General features: G+C 34.6%; 1 protein-coding gene across 1 annotated transcript in view; it reads left to right on the top strand.

The window, feature by feature from the left end:
* Positions 1 to 14495, top strand: part of LOC135206133 (transcriptional enhancer factor TEF-1-like) — a 253489-nt gene extending 238994 nt beyond the window's left edge. The window contains 10 exon segments of the mRNA XM_064237381.1: positions 858 to 923; positions 926 to 984; positions 2637 to 2648; positions 4515 to 4553; positions 6104 to 6273; positions 6780 to 6975; positions 7167 to 7229; positions 7345 to 7511; positions 9215 to 9449; positions 10859 to 14495. Coding sequence (XP_064093451.1) covers positions 858 to 923; positions 926 to 984; positions 2637 to 2648; positions 4515 to 4553; positions 6104 to 6273; positions 6780 to 6975; positions 7167 to 7229; positions 7345 to 7511; positions 9215 to 9449; positions 10859 to 10972 — 1121 coding nt within the window. The 3' untranslated portion in view covers positions 10973 to 14495.
* Positions 14496 to 15251: the final 756 nt, after the last annotated feature.

Below are 15251 nucleotides of genomic sequence, written 5' to 3'. Positions count from 1 at the left end.
GTGAATCGCGTGATTTAACTAAACAACTTCAGGGAAACGTGAAGTTAAATGGCCGAGTTCTTGTATAATAATAAGCAGCTTTTTTGCAATATTTTCTTTGTTCTGCGTTGGTCTTATATTAACATCTGCACATACGTACGTAAAAGCTTTTACGTAGATTTGTTAACATTCACGCGCGAGCGCGAGCACACTCTATATATATTATAATATTATATAATATAGTATATATATATATATATATATATATATATATACATATATACACACACACACATATATATATATGATAATCTTACTTGTATATATTAAACAGAACCTGTTCACGGAGATGCATTGATGTACTGTATATCCACGTAATCTGTCCACATATATAATAGGGATTCTCATTTCATGTAATTTAATACCCATCTATTTTTGGGGGGGATATAAATCTTTCTCATACTTTACCTCTTTTTCATTGGCCAGAAAAAAAATATGAAAGGGAAATAAACAAAAAATTGTGAATGGAAAACTTAAAAGTTAATTTTATTTGTTCTTGCTCAAAAGGTAATTTCTTTCTTGTTCATAGATTGGTTATTTGCAGGCCATTCGTGTGTCCTTTTTTTTTATAAGTTTTTTGGGTATATATATCCTTTTTTTTAGAAGAGAGAGAGAGAGAACCTTATTTTTTCAAACTTTGTACTTTGTTGACTACCCAGTTGCGCATTTGACAGATATTTTGTTTTATGAAGCAGTATTTATATTCTCACACATACAGAAGCACCGATGTATATAAATAAAGATTAGCGTAACTACAGTATTGTATGAATTACTAATCAAACCCTCTTATTTATTTATTTGTTTTTCGTCGTCTGCAGGTCGTAATGAGTTGATCGCCCGTTATATCAAATTGCGCACTGGAAAGACGCGAACAAGGAAACAAGTTTCTCTCATATTCAAGTCCTGGCAAGACGTAAGCTACGTGAAATCCAGGCCAAGCTAAAGGTGAGTGTAGTTCAACAATTATGTTCCTCTGATTATTGACGTAGTATGTACTCGAATGTTTTGGTAAATGTCGAGTTGTCGAATATATCCCCGCCCCCCCCTCCCCCGTCAATTAACAATCGGTAGAATGCCTGGGTGTTGCGTGGAATGGTGTTCCTCGTTTTTCGTTACGGGCTGCTGAAGAGCAAGAGCCCGTGCCAGCATAAGGCTGGCTTAATCTATCATCATCGTTTTTCTAACTGCGTCACGTCTTAAGTGTAGTTAGTGAAGATTGTGAAAGATTAGAAACAGCTACAATAACAAGGATACAGTTTTCTCGCGATCTATACTGAATAACCTATGAATGCGTGCATCGGTCAAAATTGAGTGCTCTGGTTGTTACACGTAATTTATCAGTCCATTCCCATCCTTATATAATTTATTTGGCTTTATGATCGCAGTTCCTTCGTCGATAACCGTTATTTTAATTTTGTGAGTTATTTCCCTCGTCGATAATCATTATTTTAATTTTGCGAGTTATTTAACTGACAAAATGTTAGAAATCGAACTGGCGTTTTCAATCTTAGCACTACTGTTCCTGTTTTATATATCTTATTAAAAGATTATTGATTTTATTTTAAGGTAGAACAAACTATACTCACAATATCTTGTCTATAGTAACGCCTACCTTAGTCTATTTAGCATTTCGTTACTTCAACCTATAATGTCTCGACTCGCAAAGCTGTTGTGGACTGTTTTGGGAGAAACTCCGCCAGACATGCCCATGTTCCACTCACCTTATGTGTTAATTAAGAGAGGTCTCATTTTGTGGTGTCGTTGGTTGGTTTAGGGCGTATTGGTTAGCGAGAGTCTGAGCTTCCGCTCGTAATACTTTCGAGGATTACTCAAAGTTTAAGTAAGTAGCATTGGCAAATGCAACTTTATTTGCAATTTCATTGTCAGTATTTACCGTGCGTTATGGTTTGCAGTATGACAATAGGGCTTGTTCCCTTAATAGCTTACGGTATGCTAACTTTATCCACCCATAGCCGAATGTATCCTGATAAGTGTATGCCCAGTTTTTCTGTTATTTCTAAGTGTATGCCCAGTTTTTCTATTATCCCAGATTTTTCAGCAGTTGATGTGGTTTAGTAGCATTTGCGGTTTACATTTTGTTGGCTTCAGTAGATAGTACATTTTTATATAGAATAGCGGCTTCCTTCAGTCATTAGATTTAAATCCTCTTTTCATTCATTTTCAGTTGGTTTACCCAAACTACAAGGTTACCCCTGGTACAAGAGTCACTCAATATAATGTATATGAGTTATAAATAAAACACCAGAGTCGCTACATGAACTAGTCATTCAAAAAATGTTGAGATATCTATACAGGTATATTATCATTTGTACAGATATTAACACGTGCTAGCTTTATGTAAAAAATTTTTAAAATAAATCCTGAGTGTGAAACTTCCTTCATAGTGGCTAGAATGACAGAATGGCTCATCTCACGTAGTAGGTGAAGGTACTGATTCAGTATTCCCTACAACAACAAAATTTTGTTTGTTTGTTAGGGAGAGTGGTAGAGGTTCCGTACGTTGCTTTTTTTTTTTTTTTTTCCAAGTTTTAATGCCACACGACTCACACGCCCGTTTCTCTCTTTCTTTTTTGCAGGATGTACCAGGGGTAAGGCTGTGTGATCACTTTGTTTATACTCCTTCTCCGGGGTATTGTGGTGTGTACTTAACCCTGAATAAATAGAAATGTTTTGTTTTGTGTGAAGAAGACATCGTGGTGACTAAATATTTCATGCCACATTATGTATTCAGATCTTTTAACAATGATTTAAGTCGGTGGTCTTATTCACCCGGCAACTCTTTTTAAGGAACATGATTCATGCAACAAACGCCAATAACTTTCATGTAATATATATATATTATTCAAGCTACAAATGTCCTTTAATATATTCGCTCTACCTCTGAATTAATATATTTTCATATATGTAAACCGAAGGGGAATTTTTTAGTTTATAATAATTTCGTCCTGTCGTGGGTTCGAACCACCGCCCAGCGGACGGAGAAGAAATCAGGACGTCAGTGACGTTATCGATTCAGCTAACTTGGTTCGAACCCACGAGAGGACGAAGTTATTATCAACTAAAAAATTCCCCTTGGTTTACATCGGTTTACATATATGAAAACATATTAATTCTGAGGTAGAGCGAATTTGATATTAAAGGACATTTGTAGCTCGAATAATTTATATGAATCACGGTGATGTGATATTTATATAAATACATACATACACATACATAATTCAATTCATACAATACATACATCAATCATTTTGACTATTCTAACCAGCATGCTCTGTATATTACTACGAGTATTTTGCAGTATATTTTCTACCCATGATGTCGTCTTTACAAAACTCACCCACAAGTTGTCACTTTCCTGTAGTTCAGTGACTTTCACCTGTGCGTGTTCTTCTCTTCTTCCGAATCGGGACTAATATCCATCTTGCCTCGACTATTTCGCTGCTTTCTCGGTTTCTTGATGTTCTCTCTCTCACATGGAAAAAAAGCACCTCGAATTACTGTACATTAATATCCATTCCTTTTCAGTGGAACCTTGCTTTTTTTTTATCACTTGCACCCATCTCGCTGCTACTCTTTTGAGACGTGTCCCTGGGATTACAGTAGATATGTTGTTTCTTGATTTTTCTTGTGATGCTTGATTTCCATTTAGCTGTACTATTTAAATTTCCTTCATGGCCATTTGTATCCTTTCCTCTCGTAGCAATCAAAGTAGTTTACTTTGGAAAAAGTGGTAAGAAATCCTGAAGCTTATTGCAGCATCATGGCACTTACACAGTATTATCACTGGACAGGTGTACAGTCCAAGTGTATTTTAGTGTAGTTTGAAAGCACTTTGCAATTGGTTAAGGTGAAGGGAAAAGTTCTTGCACGCATCATGTGCATTTTGTGATGTATTTGACAGTGTCAGTATTTCGTTTTATCTTTCTGGTAGGGATTTAAGGAAATTGTAAGTACTATATTGTTCTGAATGTTGGATTGATATAAGAAAACGTCGATTCTCAGAAGCAATTATCTTTTGTACTTTTGTCACAGTGCACCTTACTGATCCATTTATAATTGGTAACTGCGTTAGACCAAAGGCTTGTCGTATTCAGCTAATAGTAATAATTTACTTGGAGTATTTTTGTTGGTATCCCCCATTAGTTTCAAAATTTAAGAATAATTTTTATTACCGACAGGTTTCTAATGCAACATTTTTTTAATTGTTTGTTTGTCACAAAGAAAATACTATTGTAAGCATTTATGCTAATGTTTCCTATACCCTTACTGCATGTTGCATTCAAATATTAATATAAAACGTCTAGTTGCAGTGTTTATGAAAAGTTTTTTTACGTATACTCAATACCAAATCGATTAAGTGTCAAGGACGAACTCAGCAGTTTATATTATGTTGAATTCGATTAAAGATGATGAGTTAGATTTTACTAAGGAAACTTATTTTTCTTACATTGCAGGGTTGCTCATCTGATGACAATGGAGGAATGCTTAGATTGGTAAGCTATTTACAGTTTTTGTTTGTAAGGTCGTATTTTTAAGTGTAGCTGCCTTTAGACGTACAAAATGTTACTACAGAGCGACAGTCTTTATGTTTTGATGGCTGTTAAAGTGTGTGCAAGGAATCATGGTCAAACATAGCTTTATTAAGTGGTTGGTATTGCATTATAGTAAATGTACTTTTGGTTTGGCCACAGTTAGGATACTCATGTGAGAAGGCAGAAGAGGAAACATTTCCATATTATGTTTAAAATTTGTTCAAGTTTTATGGCATTTGACCTTTTCTAGTAGTTTCCATGAGATTTATCTACCCGTGTATGTGACATTATTTTTTTTTATCAAAATTAGGGAAAACGTACTGAATGTAATTGTAATCCAGAAGATTTTGTATATATAGATCTGCACATTCATTAGACATGTTAGTCACGAGATCTAATGGTAACCAAGGTAATTTAGGTCTGTAAATAACTTCTAGTCTTTCACATATTTTATATGCAAGACTTGCTTGCATGTTAAGCAGACGCATGATTACATGACAGCTTGTAATAATATCCATATTGGAGTGTCTTGACTTTTTTGTAGAAATGTTTAAACTAAAAGGAGAAGGAGAGAGGAAAGGCAGCGCTAAGGAACCTTGAGTTGAGGTTCCAGTACAGTTGAAAAAATAAAGAGCCTTTTAAAGTTAATATCAATTACTAGGAGTGTGCAAAGGCATTCAAGGCCCTTTCTGTCACCTCCCGTACAAGGGAAAATTTCCCATGGTGGTAGTCTCTAAATTATGTTGTGCAGAGGATGAAGTATAGTTTGATGTTTGTTGTTTTCCCAAGATTAAATGAGGAGGGAAGTTATGTAGGAGTTTAATAAGATCTTCATTTACAATACCTTATATCATGTCAAAAAAAGAGAATAAATAAGATTTTAAATCTTTGTTCGTCAGTAGTTACATAAAAGGTAGGCAATAATTTTCACAAAAGCAACCCATGTAATGTTTTTTCAGTACAGTTCGAGTTGTTACTGTGACAGTTATGTTACAGTTGGCTATTTCAGTTATTTAACTGTTATGTGTTTAAAATAACTTATAAAATAGGTAACAGAAAAAATATAGGGAACTACCAGTAATTTTAATTAGAGTCATTTATGTGATTAGAGTTCATTGATATGTGGCCCAGTATGAGAAAAAAATATTAAATTTTAAATGTTAAAGGTAGTAGTTTTGTATTATTTTTATTTCATAGCCAGATTCAGTTCAGTAAAAATTTTTATGAGTAAAAAGCAGGATGCATAGAAATAGTTCAAGCCATTTGTTATAAGTTTCTTTTGACTGGGACATATTCCATGTAAGTGCATAAGTTACTTAGGTTTTCAGATTTTTTCTTGTGCAGTACTATTATATTTCTTTTAATATGTTGCAGGTACTTACAATATATTTCCAGTATATTTCTAAAGGTTTCAGTTTAGCTTATGTTCTTGTTTCTCAAAACCATTAAGCCTATACTATATAAACCAAAACACCAGTGCCATTCTGTCAACATTTATCCCATTTTTACAGGATTCTGCTACAAAAGAGAAAGCCCTTCAGACTATGTCATCCATGTCATCTGCGCAAATTGTGTCAGCGTCCGTGATGCACAACAAAGGCTCCCTTCCATTACCTCCAACACCAGTGTCCTATCCCAGTCCCTTTTGGCAGGGTGGCATACAGGCTGGCACTAGTCAGGAGTAAGTTTTTCTTCATTACTAACCCCCGTGATTCATAAATAAAGCCAGAAGGGTTTGAGAAGCCTAATTCTATTTGGCATGTAAGCAGTGTTGTACAGAAATCATCTGTACATGTACTAAGATTAAATTTGGGAAGGATTCAGGTAACCTATAAGAGCTTAGTCTTGTGGCCAGGAGCAGATTTTATTTTAATACCCAATCTTATTTCACATGCTTCATTTAGTGTAAGATTGCTGTGTTTTAGTTGCAGACTCCAAGTAAAAAAAGCCATTTTAGATACACATTACAGACTGCTTTTCCCTATAAGTTAATATAACATGAAGGTTAATCTTGTTACATTACAAGTAACTTGTTACATTCATTTTACTCTAGTTATTGTATTCACCATTGACAGGTTCAGTGATTTGTAAAATGATAAGATGTTTATACCCTTTAAGATTTCTCAGTGCTGATAAATACATTACCCATGTATGTTAACAATCTTACTAATTTCTGGCTATTTTCAGTGTTAAGCCATTTGCTCAGTCACCATTTGGAATGGGTGGAGAGACTAAACCTGGTGCTGGTGGAATGAGTGGACTCCTTCAACCTGCTGCGCCTTCAATCACTGTACCACCTTGGGAAGGAAGATCCATAGCCACACAAAAACTGAGACTTGTAGAATTCAGTGCATTTATGGAGTCCCAGAGAGATCCAGACACAGTTAGTATTTGGATGTAAAAATTTCTGTATAGTATCTTCAGATATACTGATAAGTATTGTGACAAACCAAAAGTTTTATTTTTCATATTAATTTTCAGAAATATTTGGGGAGTAATTTTGTCTTATTTCCTTGCAAAGGTGATATTGTAAACCTTTATGTCTTATACAGTTTACTGTTTTATGTTTTCCAGTATCAGAAACATCTATTCGTTCACATAGGCGGGCCAACTTCTTATACGGACCCTATATTAGAGGTGAGTTGAAATGAATGACAAATTTTATTTGAAATATTTGGAAACAATCTGGATATATTTTTAAAAATAATGTATTCTGTTGATGGAACATTACCCTTCTTTTGAACCTTTCCAGGCTGTTGACATTCGACAAATTTATGACAAGTTCCCTGAAAAGAAAGGTGGCCTAAAAGAACTATACGACAAGGGACCACAGAATGCTTTCTTCCTTGTCAAGTTTTGGGCTGATCTAAATGTTAACATTCAGGATGAATCTGGAGCATTTTATGGTGTTACAAGCCAGTAAGTATCTTTTACAGAAGTTGACACAAATGTCATTGGTTGTTATAGCAATACATACTTACAATTCATCTGAAATGAGCAGAGTGATTTTGATAAAGTGAATGTAATACAGTTTATTAATAATCATTTCACAAATATGGTTATAGCCATAAACTGGGAATTTAGTCTTGAACTTACATGGACAGTTTGCATGTAAACAAAAATATAATACTATATAGATGGTTGCAGGCAGGGTAGAAGTTTATCAATAATTCTCCAAGGCTCATTAGGCTAGCATCCAGTTGACTTACTAAGATGGAGCAAAACCTCTTCAGTTTGGGTTTGAATTAGTACTAGTACATGTATCTTAAGAGAGTTGAGACTAGGTCCTGATGACCATCTACTGGTCCTTTCAAGGGAAGTTCCATCTTTCCTTATTATGGTGCTGGAGGGGTAATTTCACAGATGCCATCTTACTGATGTCATGAAGCAGCAAGCCAGATAAAAAACTGGATATTATTGTCAAAGGTTGATACTAACAGGTGTAAGTGGAATCACTTTGTGACAGGATTTAAGTGTGCCAGAGGGTAATTTATGGTTATGTACTATTTTAGCTATCCAAATAAACAATGTATACTCTCTGAAGTAATGCAAACTAACCCAGGGTATATTGTTAAGGCATTGAAAATCTACATCAACGAAAGACACATTGCTGTGCAGGATGATTCCTTCACAGTCCCTATAGTGTAGTTAGTCTAACATTCCACCCTCTATCCACAATAACAAGATCACTCCTCTTATGAAGTGTCCTTGAGGTGAGTGTAATCATGATGAAGGCCCTTTCTACAATGTACCAAAGCATAGAAATTAAATTAGGAATTTTGTATTATAGGTAATTGTGAGTATGCTGTTTATGTTAAGATTCAATCATGATCTTGATGAGCTTAAGACTTAAGAAAGTATTTCATGATAAGGATATTTTGTAAACATTTATTAGGAAATTATTGAAACTAATGTAATAACCAAATTTTTCTTGTAAATGTTCTTGTAAGTGCAGCACATATTTCTGTTACATAGTATATGTATGTTGTACCTTTACTTACCATTACTCCAGATCTCTTCTTACTCCATGTATATTTTACCATTCAGAAAATCTCTTGTGGCACTATCTGTTACACTGAAAAAAGAAATTCATTGTCATCAAATTAATTAAGAGTGAAAACATTAAGCTTGTGTGCATAGTTTTAGGTATAATTGACTTTTTCTTGGTAAGGTTGGTATATCTTTAGGTGTAATTGATTGTTTCATGGTAGGAATAGTATACAGGCAGTCCCCGGGTTACGACGGAGGTTCCGTTCTTGAGACGCGTCGTAAGCCGGAACATCATAAAAAATCCTAAGAAAACCTTACTTTTAATGCTTTGGGAGCATTGAAAACTATGTAAACTGCATTCTTATTGCATTTTTCGTCAAAAAAACCTTCAAATATTGATTATTTTGCATTTTTGGTGTCATATTTCATCTGCCAGATGAGCGTTGTTGGTGTCGTAACCCTGGAAATAATGTCTGATGAATATAATTGAGAAGCGCCTTAACCTTGGAACGTCGTAACCCGAACCCGTCGTAACCCGGGGACTGCCTGTAATATACTTTTAGTTGAGGGTTAAAGATGCTTTTCACTTGGTGTTCTACATAAATTTTGACCATCCCCATTTTATTTGACAGGTATGAGAGCCCTGACAATATGACAATCACCAGTTCCACTAAAGTGTGCTCCTTCGGCAAGCAGGTTGTGGAGAAAGTGGAGACGGAATATGCACGTTTTGAGAATGGAAGATTTGTATATCGCATACACAGGTCTCCCATGTGTGAATATATGATTAATTTTATACACAAACTGAAACACTTACCAGAGAAATATATGATGAACAGTGTGTTGGAAAACTTTACAATCTTGCAGGTGAGTCAATATATTTGCAGGAGAGTTTGATGCTTTAAATAGAAATTACTTTTATTCTCCTAAGCTTTCTCATATCTCACAAATAAGAGTAGCCTTTTATTTTTATTTTTAGGTCATTTGCTGTTCTCACTGACAAAATAACAGCTCAAATATCGTGACTAGAATTCGTTAAGTACCCCGGTCACTTTGGTTTTTGTTAATGTACAAAGTTAGGATGGAGGAAATGGGGTATGATAAACCCCAGGCATTCAGTGCTAAAGCTCTTCCAGGAGATTAGAATATATCTTTATACAGTAGAACCTCGGACCTTGATGCTAAGCTGTTCCAGGAGAAGTGTCGAGATGCGATTTAGTGTCGAAATCTGAATAAATTTTTTTCCATAACAAATAACTGAAAATGGATTAATCTGATTTTGACCACCACTTTACCCTAACCTTGCATTTTTATACAAAACATTACATTTAAATTACCATTAAATAAGTTCAGAGTTGAATAGAAGTCCTTTTTTTATCTTTTAAATTAATAAAATGTTATAATAAAAATAAGATGCTAAATCAGTCACACAAATGTCTCTCATACTTTTCAATAATCTCCTCCTTAAGTAAAATTGTGGTTCTTACTATTTTCCTCTTCCGTTTGTCTGCAATGGCTGTCTTGGGACCCATGATTGAATCAAAATGCAGTACAGAAAACCACAAAAACTAGGAAACATTCCTTTACTTGTTCAAAACAATACCAGCAGAATGAACTGGCTTTAAACAATGCCAAATAGTGGTGACTGACCGAAACACTTGTTTACAAAAATCATATGGTTCATCAGGTCAGATCCCGGTTTTTTGTTCGAGCTCTGATGCAAAATTTACTCGAAATATCGCATTGAAATCTGAATATGTGTAGTTCTAATACCGCCGAGAACCGGGGTCCTACTGTAATTCCATATCACCAAATAGCATTTTTACAAAAAAAATTAATTATCAAAGTACAATTTAGTAATACATCATGCCTTTTTTTCTCAGTTTCTAACCAGAGTAAAATTAAGCTAATAACACAGACATGAGATTAAGAGATGTATTTAAAGTGGCCTGGTAACTTTTGTAGAGATGTGGCCATTTTGTTTTTTATTTAGTTGAACAAGAATATGGTAGGTGTGCGTTTTGAATAAATAATGAATAAGGTTTGAATTATGCTCCCCTTGTGAATAAGGCTATATGTAGTTTTATAAACAGACACATTTGCAGCTTATGGAACTTGAAAGAAGTTCAGCCTTGGTAATTACTGAAACTTCTTGAATATTTCTTTTATATTACTGAACATTAAATGTTCATAGATTCCATGTTATGGAAATATTTTAGAATTTGAATATTTACAATAATTATGATTCAGACTCCTTTAACATAACATATTTTCAGGTTGTTACGAATCGGGATACTCAAGAAACTCTGCTGTGTGTTGCATATGTGTTTGAAGTTTCCACATCAGAGCATGGTGCACAACATCACATTTACCGATTGGTGAAGGACTAACAACACGCCCCAATGCAGCTTATACTTGCATCATGTCAGGCTCTGAACTGGCAGTTTGTGTAGTACTGTACTATGTTCCGTATTGCAGGAAATGCCTTGTGAAGGAAGACAGTTGTGCCCCTATATAAAACTCATTTGCCTGTATGTTGCCATTCTGATCTCTTGCCAGAAGTTTAATAATAATCTAAAAAAAAAAAGCATTTAAGGAAGGACATAATACAGTACATTGGAAAAATCTCATCTTGGCCCAGGCATAAGTCGGCAAGCAAAAGCACACCTACTCAGTCTCAGAATTGCACAGTATGGTTGGACGTTTTATCTTGATTCCAGTGTGTTTCATATCAAAACAAATGTGTTATTTTGGCAGCTGTTATTCAAGCCTATACTTGATGCCCCTGAAGTTAAAGTAACAGTTTAATCTGTTAAATGAAGCTTACAATAAAAAAAAATGGTTAAAAAAAAAAAGACGGCCCAATACTCAAGCGAAAAGATGTTGCTTGTATTTGTAAATGTGTTTTCTGCAGTGTAACAGCATTAGTAGTTCAGTATTGTTTACTGATGCACCATGCAGAGTTATCTGTGATCTGATATTCAGATATGCAACTCTGGAGGTGCATAGCACTACTGTAAAAAACAAAAAATGTATAAAAAGATAAAATGAATCACTGGAATTAATCAGTGGACCTAAAGGTTGAACTTAATAACATTTACAGGTATAAATATGATGTACAGTACATATACTGTATTTATGTAGATGTGCACATATTTATATTCTGCAGGGCTGGCAGTTGGTGCATGTGAGGAGAGTGGAGTGAGTGCTTTGCTCTGTGCCTCATTGACAAACACTCGTTGTACAGTGTGCTGGGGTGCTACCCATCCAGGTCATCGACATGCAAAATACCTTGTATTGCCTACTGTACTTAAAAACACATGCGTCACTGAGTCACGCAGTGCAAATTGTGACTATCCAAATGTGAAAAAAGTGATTTAAGATATTTTTGTAATTTATACTCAGAGAAAATTAAATGTTTGCAAGTCCATGGTGAGACATCATTATGACTGTCTTTCACATCTACATTATTGTATTATATGATACACTTTTCCCCCACTTGTACAAACTATCATTGAAGGCTGTTACTTCAAAATAAGCAGCTTATAACGAAAGTCTACACATATCGCTTCACTCTTCTATATTTTTCCTTTTTTTTATTTTTTTTTTCTATTTCTTTTTCCAAACCTCTGTAGTTTAGGAATGTCAGTGTTTAAGAACTGTTGGATAGTCTAGTTATCTTTGGGTACTGGAGGGGCGCATGTTGTTTAAACAAACACCTCCTACCCTCAGTCCCGCAACTTGCGTCCCCCCACAGCCTCTTGTATACCGGTAGATTATTATTATAATTATAATTATTTCTTTTTACAAGTTGTTGTTGTTGTTAGGGAATTTTTTTGTGATCTCAGATGTTCTTATCCAAAGGCTTTAAAAGTCAGGAGGTGAAGTTGATGAATGGGAATTTTTGTGTTTCCAGTTCATTAAGTTGCTGTTTTAGTGCCAAGACATAAGTAGGGTTTGTGTTGAAGTAAGACCTTCTTTGTGCAACGTACGTATCATCATTTTCATCCATTGGACAATTTTTTTTTCTTTTCATGATAAAACTAATATGCCATATTAAATGATAATTGTGATTCATAACAGAGGCTTTATCACTTTACACTCATGATTGATTTCAGTTTTTGCGTATAAGCACACAAAGTGCCTTCATTGTTTAGCCATTCAATTCCCTACAGTCTGAGGTGGGTAAACCCTTGTGTTATGTCAACAAGATATAAATGGAAGTGAATTACATCTTGCATTTCAAGTAATGTTTCCCTCAGTAACTGGAAGGGATTTTTTCATTTTTTTTTAATTTCTTAAAACAAAGGCTTACCCAAGATATTGCATATTCTCAGATTGACAAGGAAAAGCAGCTTGACTATCCAGGCAACTACCTCTCTTTGTCCCTCAATACCCAATCAGACCCAACATTCATCCCATCCTTTACTGCATGTGGGACTGAGATGAATATTTAGGATGGCCTAGAACATCTTTGGCAAAATAGTTTTTCTTTTTTTTTTCTGTTATTTTACTGACTTCCCATAGAGAAGAACTGAAGGTGCTGTTTTTTTTTTTCTTTTTTTTTTTTAAACTTTACATCAGTGTTTTTTAACTCAACAATATATCACATTTGCCTCCATTGTTAACTTATGTCAGACTACTTAATACATCAGTGGAGAGTGAGGAAGGTCTGTTCCTTGTTCTTTCATACTTTTAGAGACCATCCCACCTTTTTAGATTAGAAGGACCCTCAGCCAAGTTTTGAAGTATTATCATAAAACTACATTGTCATTCAGACACAAAAAGATGTATTTGTCAGTTGGCCGTCATAGATACCTTTGAATAACCCAAGGATCTAAATAAAGAACCATGTCAGTTAATTGATAAAATGTCTGAGTTGCAATAGTTTTGTATAAATTTCATGTAAAGGCTCTAATGTGGCATGCAAAAGTTTAAGCCTTAGAATTAACTCAGTATTAGTGACATGTTTTGCAATTTAGAACCTTATGATATCTCCTTGCTAAGTTTAATTCATGTACACAAAAGAAAGGGTTTCTACTAAAGTTCTGTCCTTAGGATCATTGTTGTAATTTATCAAATTTGAGTTTAGACTCAGAAAAGCTTATCATTTCATCACAGTTTTCAGTGGTTTCATTTCACAAAGCTTATGTGTAGATATATGAAGTACATACACTATTGTCCCTCAAAGAAATCTTTACTGCTAGCCATAACCAATGAGCAAATGCATTGTAATGGGCCTCTTGAATCCTGTGATAAACGATCAGAAGAGGAGAAAGCTGCTAGTGTATGCCACACCATAAAGTTATTGTATTGTATGTTACTGAACTAATGAACTTTGAAACTGAGGATGCAAACAAATAAAAAAAAAGTATTTTTTCTTTTAAATATCTATGCGTAGTGCAATGAAAATCTCTTCCCACGATATAAAGGCCTTCTTCACCAATCATGACTGTTAAACTAAAATATCTGATTGTTCAGATTTAGGTGGCATACAGTTTAGACATGTACTTATCTGAGCCAAGTCTGAGTCCTGAATATAACAAGAAAATGCATTGTGGTTATGAAGTCATGCAGAGTTATTTCTTAAGTGTTTTTAATAGCATTATGGAAAGTTTTTATTTGATTTAATAGGTTTTTGTTGTAGAGAGAATTGTTAGCTACTATAATGGAAGATGGTATAGATTGTGCATATATATTTTTATTTTAAATTAAATTGTACTCGGGCATGACTCAGTTAAGTTGAAGTCTAAAATATGTCCCTAGTTCTGACTTTGTTGTACAGTGTGTTTCTTGACCATTTATAAGTTGACAGAATTATTGGCTGAAACAGTGTTTGCCCAACTGAATGTGGTAGACTGGATGAATTACCATTTTGTACAGTTGTATAAAATAGACATTTTTACGTGATAATTTTCTTTTCCTTCCTGATAAAAGTTTTCACAGCTCTTACATCAACCCCCTCCCACCAAATGACCAGGCATTTTGATGGATAGGGTTTGAATTATGCAAAGAAGTGGGGCCACACAGTCAAGCTTAGACTTTATCTCTGTTTCCTTAGAGTTCCAGAGAACGGAGGGTAAGGATATTTAGGAAGTTTTTCCAGTGTTACCAGTTGTGAAGCGACAGTTAATCCCCAGTAGGTCTGGCCTACCTGAAGTTACATACTCTGTACTATGCAAAATAATAGTTAATGAAAAGTAAAGTATATACGGTTACTGTAAATTCAACACTCCTTTGTAAATCCATGGAATGGTAACACTGCCCCATACTAAAAAGGTGGAAAAACTTCCTCAAATATAAATTATTTAGAAATCCTTCAGTTATGATATAATATCCACAACCATAAGATATATGAAATGCCAAGTAATAAAAGTTAAAAACTGCAGAGTCTATAATCAAAGTAGTGAAGATAAACATTCATTAGACAAAGCATACATTGAAAAAAAAAATTGGGTCAAAGCACAGAAATATGCCCCATTGTACTACAAGTTAACATAAATTGTAAAAAAAAAAAATAAATAATAATAATAATAGTAATGGTCATTCAGAAAAATTCCACAGAAATAGGTGCTGCCTGTTGTACTAAAGACAATCCCATATACTGGCTAAAGCGCCTCAGCGGCGTGGTTGGTATGGTATTAGCGTCCCACCTCTGTGGTCGCGGAT

This window comes from Macrobrachium nipponense, chromosome 29, assembly GCF_015104395.2.
Source record: "Macrobrachium nipponense isolate FS-2020 chromosome 29, ASM1510439v2, whole genome shotgun sequence".
Lineage (NCBI taxonomy): Eukaryota > Metazoa > Arthropoda > Malacostraca > Decapoda > Palaemonidae > Macrobrachium > Macrobrachium nipponense.
Note: the sequence above shows the minus strand (reverse complement) of the source record. Positions and strands in the feature narration are given on the sequence as shown.